The sequence below is a fragment of the Hipposideros armiger genome, unplaced genomic scaffold (assembly GCF_001890085.2).
Source record: "Hipposideros armiger isolate ML-2016 unplaced genomic scaffold, ASM189008v1 scaffold_720, whole genome shotgun sequence".
NCBI classification, from domain to species: domain Eukaryota; kingdom Metazoa; phylum Chordata; class Mammalia; order Chiroptera; family Hipposideridae; genus Hipposideros; species Hipposideros armiger.
Genome location: NW_017732070.1, coordinates 224218 through 232389, shown reverse-complemented (window position 1 = coordinate 232389; position 8172 = coordinate 224218). Strand labels below are relative to the sequence as shown.

At 49.1% G+C, this 8172-nt stretch overlaps 1 protein-coding gene and 1 long non-coding RNA gene across 4 annotated transcripts; one reads left to right on the top strand and one right to left on the bottom strand.

The window, feature by feature from the left end:
• Positions 1–273: 273 nt before the first annotated feature.
• Positions 274–7586, bottom strand: ADCYAP1 (adenylate cyclase activating polypeptide 1). 3 transcript variants are annotated; one of them, XM_019627185.1, is made up of 5 exons: positions 7502–7586; positions 6952–7062; positions 4619–4750; positions 4059–4157; positions 274–2971 (listed from the first exon to the last, which is right to left on the bottom strand). In XM_019627185.1, exons 2-5 carry the CDS (start codon positions 7059–7061, stop codon positions 2782–2784), a joined length of 531 nt encoding a protein of 176 aa, XP_019482730.1. In that variant the 5' UTR covers position 7062; positions 7502–7586; the 3' UTR covers positions 274–2781. The 3 variants fall into 3 exon arrangements, with proteins under 3 accessions (XP_019482730.1, XP_019482732.1, XP_019482731.1); XM_019627187.1 differs by having other exon boundaries at positions 7488–7577; XM_019627186.1 differs by lacking the exon at positions 7502–7586 and having other exon boundaries at positions 6952–7211.
• LOC109373405 (uncharacterized) lies at positions 4794–7595 on the top strand. The gene is made up of 3 exons (XR_002122223.1): positions 4794–5218; positions 5760–6985; positions 7511–7595. It is a non-coding gene; the product is annotated as an uncharacterized LOC109373405 (long non-coding RNA).
• Positions 7596–8172: the final 577 nt, after the last annotated feature.

Sequence of the window (8172 nt, the reverse complement as noted above, 5' to 3'; positions counted from 1 at the left end):
CTATAAATGTTCAAACATCAATGCCTATTTATGAGCTGAATACCTTCTTAGGCATCTCCGTCTGAGTAGCTACTTTAAATTTTTAGTTGACTCCAGTATCCCATCAAGCAGATATTAAAGTACATTTATAAAAATACATGGATGCATATATAAATATATATATGTATATATATATATATTTCAGACATGAAAATTCTTATGGTTGCTTAAGAAAATATAATACTTTAAGAGATTTTAAAGTAGTTATTTTCTCATATCTTTTTTCTCCAAACATTAGACGAAGTTGCATTGTTTACAAAAATTTATTCATACAAATTTTACACACTTTATATAACAGTTATCAAAGTCCTAGTTATAGATATCATGTGTGTAATAATACTTGGTTAAGATGTTTTTATAATCAGTTGCACACAAAATAAGAGCTTCAAGACTATCATCTACCTAAAGTAATTATCACTACATCATAAATCTGCTCCAGGTTAGTAAGGCTCTTGGCATTTCTAAAACATATACAAAAGATTAAACTAGGTGATCACTGTAAATGCTTGCAACTAGCCACGGGAACACTAAATTAGACTTCATAAATAAAAGGTTAACTAGAGCCCTATTTCACCACTAACAGCTGACACAAATACAGAAAACTCTGCCCATTATCCAAGAAACAAATAATTAAGACTAAAATGCAAGCCGATGTGTTGCAGCATTGTAGGGCCACTAAATAGCCATCTGTGATTCGTGGCGATTTAAAAGGCGAAGAAAGGCACTAAAGCTGCAAACTGCGTCCCATGTCACATTGCCTGAGGAGACTGCAGAATTAAAGAAAGATTGATCCCGTCGTACACAGGACTCAGGCATAGATCGAATGCCTCTGTGCTTTTACTGTTTGCAATGTGATCTCCTGGCAGCATCCATCCCGCCTGGGAATGCAAATCCAATTCTGTTTTCTTTGATTTATGACTTCATACTGATCAAATCCGTAAACGAAAAGGAAAGGTCATTTAAACTTACAAGCCAATGTTTAATCTTTTCTTGTTCTTCTTCTTTTTTGTTTTTTTCAAAATAATTTGTGCCTGAAATTTGGGAGTTTGGCTGGTTTGCCTGTTGTTGCTTGATCTGATTGCTGGGTGAACGTTCTTTTGTTTATAGAGATTACTGGATATATTCAAGGAATTAATAGGAAACAGACATGCTTTCTGTAGCCAAGAAAGGATACAAAAGGGAGGTTCTCGGGGTCTGTTGGAGCTTGCTTACCTTACTCTTGACCACAAATATACGATAGTACTCATACATATGAAGACGAGGTTTAAATTATTTATCAGTTAGTAAAACTGAGCAACATGTGAACACTACACATTCTAATATGACAAAGGTTGGTTTTATGAAATAAATTTTACTAAGCAATAAGCCATAATGTAGAAAAATACATTTTACCTACAAACTCAATAAACAAGAAACAAAAGGTTCATATTTAGTGCATAATTACTTAGTGGTAACTACACAGGGGTTCCTAAACTTTACAATAAGTGCTTGCATCAAACAACAACAACAACAAAAGGAAACCGCATTCACAAGTTTAAGAGAGTGAATGAAAAATGGTAAACAGTACTTAAACAGTGCTAGAGGGTGGGAAGGAGGGGTCTTCAGAAAAAACACAAAAGAAAAGGGTGGCTCCTACAGAGCAGGGTTAAAAGGGAAGGATCCTGGCCATTTCACAAAATGAGAAGCATGGACAGCACTGGAGAAAAACACATTGTACTTTGTATCTATTTCCAATACCCAGCGCCCGAAGTCAGTCAGGCTGAGGACCTAAGGTGGGGACTTGGCTTACCCTCAGCGTCCCAGACCTGGGGCAGCCCCAAACTAGTCCCTCTCCAGGGTCCTCCTCCTACGGCCCTGTGCTCTGCCTCTTCCAATAAACCTATACTTCTTTCACTTTGTTCCAATAGCCTTAACCTTGGGATAGTGGGTTTCCTGGAAGTACAGAAAAGGGAGCTTCCTACCCAAGCCTCCCTTCTCTGTACAATCTCCCAATTCTTCCCCCAGGGAGTGGTGTGAAATTTGGGGAGAAGCACAATTTAAATCGAGCTGTTGTTTTAGCAGAAGAATGTCCTTCTGGGCTGAGAGTCTGAAGAGACACAAATACACGTAAAAGTAGGATCAAAGAAAGCAGGAATATTAGAATCGTCACCCAGGAGGGGGACAGTGCCTAGTTGAGTTGGGCTGGGGCTGAAGCAGCCTGCCCTAGAGACTCACTGGAAAAGAATGCCCTACAGCAATTATCCCAAATCATTACCTCAAAATCTCCCTGGAGCAGGACATCATTTTTTATGTACAGTAGCAAATGGTCGGTATTAATATCTTCAGGTCTGTCGTGGATAAAAATACTATCCTTTTAATTCCAGTTTACAAAAATAGGAGTAATATTCAAAACAATGATTGTCTATTTTTCTATTTATTTTATATAAAAACATAAACAGCTCAGGCAAATTTTCAATCCTTGTGCATACTTTATATGAACTGCTCTCTATTATACTTATATATATTCTTAAATATATATATTTATAATATATATCAATAATTGGTCCACAAAGTATATCTGTGCATTCTCTAGTGCTTTGTAAAAAGAAAAACTATTATTATCAAAATATTCATTTAATGGCTTTACTTCATACATAAATACATGTTTGAATGGAACACATGAGCAATGACTGTTCAGTTAGTTGGGAAAATGACTTTTCATTGTGTCAGGGTTGTATACACAGGGTAGCTAGTAACTCATCGCTACAAATACGCTATTCGACGTCCTTTGTTTTTAACCCTTTGTTTATACCTTTTCCCTAGGACAGCTGCCAAGTATTTCTTGACAGCCATTTGTTTCCGGTAGCGGCTGTAGCTGTCAGTGAAGATTCCGTCCGAGTGACGCTTGGAGAGCGGCTCTGAGTCATCCTCCCCGCCGTCGCCTAGGTTCCCACTGCAAGTAAAAGGGTCGGAAGAGGGTTGCGGGGCGGGAGACACAGATTCAATAGCTGCGAGGAGCAGGCGGGCCCCACCCAACTCAGGAGCCTGCGGCGAGGGCAGGGGCGCTCACTGCGCAGCGCGCCACCTTCCTCTGCCAGTTAAGAGCCGGGAGGGAGGGCTGCGACAGAAACTCCTCACCCCTCCCTCGCCACGGAAAATTTCTTGGTACTAAGTCCTTACCGAGGGACCCAGGACGAGGTCCGGGCCAAGGGCACACGATTTAAGCCTAACCTGTCCCCATGAGACAGACCATCCCATCTGCGCGTTTGCCCTGAATTGTCCTAACTGTTCTTCTCACTCCTCACATACAGAGAAAATAACCAAAGAGCCCTAAATGCCATTCCGGTTGCTGCCGTGGAGTTTACCACGACCCCGTAATTCCCAGTCAGACACGAGCTCTCTTCTCCTTCCACACGCTAGGTTGAAAAACGTGATAATAATATAAGTCGACAGGCTGTAGGCAATATTTTTCATCGCATGAATAATTCATGGCAAAAAAAATGTAATCTGTTTTCCCTTGGGCTTTATTAAAATGTTGCCTTCTGCTGAGAGGTTCTCCACGCAAGCTCTGTGCTCTGGGTTCGTCTGGCACGAGCAAAAACTGTTTCCCTAAGTGTCCAAATTTGAGGATTTGTTGCTTTCAATTTGAATTTATAGTAACGCTAAAAAAAAAAAAAGTTCAAACTTGGAGGAAATTATAGCATATCGTCACGCGAAGTTGGAAGGTTTTGAATGACTGAGGGGTTTGTTTGGTTTCTCTTTTTTCTTATTCAAAACGGATCAAACTCCCCGGTTTTCCTGCTCTCTCCTTTCTGCTCCCGGATCCTGAGCTCTCTCGCCAAACTTCAGGTGCCTCCTGGGAATCTTCTCCAGTGGCCGGAGGCTGACCCGCAGACCCTGCAGCGCAGACACACCCTCGGGCCCACGTGCACGCAAGGACAAAGAAGCCACGCCACCCGCCCTGCGCGTGCTCCGCACCGACATCCACCCCCGCGCGAGCGCGCCGTCAGGCGCCAGTTAACTCTTTCGCTAACTCTTACCCCACGCCCTTGGCCACGAGCGTTTGCAGGTATTTCCTGACGGACAGCTGGTCGAGCACTCTGCGGTAGGCCTTGTTGAGAATCCCGTGCGCGACATCTCTAACGGGGAGGCAAAGCGCGCCCAGGGTCACTGACTCTGTCCCCAAGGGGCCACCCCAGCGTCCCCCTCCTCCTTCCCCCTGTCCCGGGCACCCCGAGAGGCTGATGGAAATAACCCAGAGGCCCAGAACTCGCGGATAACTCTCTTGGGATGTTCCCGTGAGTTAATGCCAGGAACGGAAGTTCCTCCTGCAACTCCAATGGCAGGTGTGCAGTCTGGGCGCCCCATCGGCGCGGTGCACACTCACTACCACTCTTTGACCATAGAACCTTAGGTCACCACGCGGCCCTCCTGTCCACACAGACTGACCCGCTACTAACTTTCCGTCGCTGTCGTGGGAACCAGCCAAGGGAGAAAAGAGCTTTGAGGGCTTTTATGAAAAGAACCTGCTGGGGGGATCACCCCCCTGCCCCTCCCACCACCTCAGTCTCGGGGCGCGCGGAAGCCGCGCGGTTGGTACCTCTTCTCGGCGGGGTAGTAGAGCGCGTAGGCATCGCGCAGCGCGGAGGCGGGGCTCCCTACGCCCGGCGGGTCGGAGTCGTAGAAGTCCGGCAGCGGGTTTCCGTCTTCGTCGTAAACTTCGTCCTCCGGCCTGCAAGGATCGCCGGGGACAGAAGGAGTGATCAGTACAAGTCGCTCCCCGGCTCTGCGAGGACCCAAAGAAATGGGCTCGCACTAGTTTTCCTTCTTTCTAAAGGTCCCCTACGGAGATCTGCCTCTTCTCCCCGGACAGGGGTAGGGATAGAGGTAACGGGGTGGAAACTACATCCAAATGAGAGTCCCATCCCGCGAGGCGGCTCTCCAACCCCTCCTCTCGCGGGTGACTGGTCGCCCAGCAGGGCCGCGGCCTCAACAAGTACTGGGAAGCTCCAGTGTCTCCGCGGAATTGCGCACACCTGACCACCGAAAAGGCCTGCCCCGCTCCCGGCCTGGGGCCTGAGCTTCCCCGCACAAGAGGCAACCGGCGGGGACGAGAAAGACTCTAGGAGTCGAGGCGCTGGCCAACACGAAGACCTGGTGGGGGAGACCAGGAGCGAAACAGAGATGGTGGATGGATGGGGTATGCGGCGGCCAACTTCGGCAGCCACCCCACACACACACACACACACACACACACACACACACACACACACACACACACACACACACACACACACAGCCTCAGAGCCCAGGGGAGCCCTTCCCAGCGCAGATGTAGGTCACGGAGAACCACCGGCTTCTATTTTGGGCCGGAGAGGATCTGGCAGGAACATGAATAATAGATGCTCCGAAACTTAGTTGGTTTGGCGGGGGCTCATTCTGTGGCGTGTCCGCGCCCTCCGTTGCCTCTCGCCCGGGGAAAGGGCCAGGCACACAGGACTTTAAAAATAGTTAGGGGTGAAATAGGGCTTTTAAGTCCACTGAATAAATAGTTTCAGCTAATCTGTTAGCGATGCTGAGGCTATGAGACGGCATCTCAACCCCAGGGATCAGGGAAAGGGGCAACGGGGGACTGAAGGCCCGTAGGGGCATAGCGGCCTCGCAGTCACCCTTGCCCACCGCCTCTATCTTAGATACAGGACGGGATGAGGTGGGTTAAAACACAAAATTCCTCGCTTTAGGCCGCCTGAAAGACTCGGAAAGTGGCCAGGACAAGTCGCGCTCTCTAGGAGAGGTTAGAGAGACATTTCGTTACTCCGCTCGCCTTTTCTTCATCCCTGGAGAGAGGTAAAGGCTGGCACATCCCTTAGCCGGCTCCAAACGCAGCCCTTCCCAGGTGACGCGCCTCTGCCTAGCTGACCGGGTCTCTCTGGCCACTTTCACTCCTGCCCTGTACCCAGATGCTGGCGTCCTAATGCTAAGGACAGAACCCATCTCTTGGTCCATATCAATGGTCAGTGGCCCCTAGGGCGAGTTCTCGGGTGCGGCTCGGAGAAGCAGCTTTGTAGGCGAAACTCGCGCTCCTCCTTGTCTGGAGCCGGGTGCGCTGCGGGTTGTGGATGCAGTGCTGCAAAGCTAGCTCCCACTCTCCGTCTGACCCGCCGGGGACTCGGGTTGAGGCAAGGAACCCGACCGATTAGAAACCAGGATTAAGAAAAATGCCAGGGTTACTCCGCCGGAGGCGGACAGGGCTGTCCTGGTTCTGCCTGCCTGCTTGCTTTCTCTTCTTCCTTGCATCCATTTCTCCTCCTCCCTCTCAGACTCATTCCTGTTTTTCCTTCTTTCAAACAGCTTTTCCTCAACCATACTCAGCCCACACTCCACCTCCCCAGGACAGCCTGAGACTCAGAATGCAGTTGGAAAATGTATCACTTTAGAGAAAGCTCTCCCAGGGGAAAGAATTTGATTGAGGTGAGGGAGAACCCTCCGCGACAGTCCAGAACAAGCTGTAACAAAGCAAAGTCTCTGGGCGCATAAAGCCCAACCCCCCAACCTGGCTCTAGGAGCCAAAGTTCTAACTCCAGCTGAGAATAGGGAAAAGAAGTCAAGCTCGGGGATCTGCCCTGCCCCCCTCCCGCGGGCGGGGCTGGAGGAGAGTAGGTTTCTCCAGCCGGTTGAAGCTCACTCGCTCTACCGGGGCCCCTAAGCTGCCGCTGGCTGAGAGAGGAACGCCGAGCCGAAGTGGAGCCTGCCCGGCCCTGGGACTGAGCCGGGGCCAGGGTCCCGCGGCCCTACCCAGGCTGGCGGCGGCGCTCTGGGGCGCATGGGGAGATGGTCGTAGCCGGGACTGAGGAACTGCAGAAGGACGACCACAGGGAATGTCAGGGGAATGGAAGCCCCAGCCTCAATTCAGCCCGGGTAGCCAACACCTACCTGATACCAGGGAACCGGAGCCCAGCCGCGGCAGGTGAGCAGTAGACGCTGCTGTGCATTATTATCCCGTAGACCAACAGGGCTAGCCTTGCTCCGCTACACATGGTCATTCTGCGCAGAACGGGAAAGAGGGCACACAGCCGTCAGAACGCCCCTGGCCTTCCAAGCGCCAACCCCAAGAAACTCCCGGAGCTGGGGGAGGGACGGAACAAAGCCCCGGCTCCCGGTATTGAATACCGCTTAGTGACAGACTTCGCACACCCTGCCACTTCCCTCTTGCTATACGTAGTTAGGGGGGGGAATAATTATTTATATATATATATATGTATATATATACATATATATACACGTGTGTGTGTGTGTGTATATATATATATATATATATATATATATATATATATATATATATATATATATCCAGTGCCCAATAACTCGCCAGACCTGGTACGAAGGAAAGCTAATTCGTACCCCCATGCTGGCGAAAGAATCAGCAGTCAGGTGAGCCGTTTGGTTTGGTAAGATTTTTCCCCCCTTACCATTGAACTCTTACCGCCGCTAGGAGAGGGTTTGTTGCCAAGTAGGACGGCGGGCAAAGGGCTTCTCCAAGTTTCTGCGCTGGAGTCACAACCCAAGAGGCATCACCGTGTGGCGTTCGTGTCTGAGGAGAAGCCGCAGGAACGAGCAGGAGCAGCAGGAGGAGCTGGAGGACTTGTTTGCTGAGGCCAGTATTCTGTTCAAAAGTTTGTAGACGCACAGAACTAGGAGGGAGCGTGACACCGAGAGAAGGGGGAGAAGAGAGCGATGTAGAAGGAAGAAAGAGTAGGCAATGTGCTAAAGTGGGGGTGGAGGACAAAGTGGCCTAAGTCCACTGGGAGAAAGAAGTAAGTGATTAAGGAAAAGAGGGAAAGTCAAAGAAGCAGAGGAAGGAGAGAGAGAGGGCAGAGGTTCAGCTGGCTTCTGTGGGAACCGCCCGGTCAGACAGCTGTGCAAGTCGGCAGCGCCTTCTCTGTTCTGAGGTCCTTCTGGCTGCGTCTGAAGCTGCGGCTTCTGCTGCTGCTGCTGCCGATGGATACAGAGGTGACCGGCCCTCTCCTCCTATTTATATGTGCAGTTAGCAGAAATCTATCCAAACATGGTTTTAGAAGAGCCTTCTTTGTCAACATCTGTCTGCCTCTGGCCTTTAAGTACAGAATATTTTGTTGCACTGTTGCGCTCCGATTT

Excerpts from the sequence above, each read along its gene's own strand:
- ADCYAP1 (XM_019627185.1), bottom strand. The coding sequence starts at position 7,061 with ATGACCATGTGTAGCGGAGCAAGGCTAGCCCTGTTGGTCTACGGGATA. Across the intron at positions 4,751-6,951 it reads CTCCGGTTCCCTGGTATCAG|GCCGGAGGACGAAGTTTACG; the intron begins GTAGGTGTTGGC and ends CGATCCTTGCAG. Across the intron at positions 4,158-4,618 it reads TACTACCCCGCCGAGAAGAG|AGATGTCGCGCACGGGATTC; the intron begins GTACCAACCGCG and ends CCTCCCCGTTAG.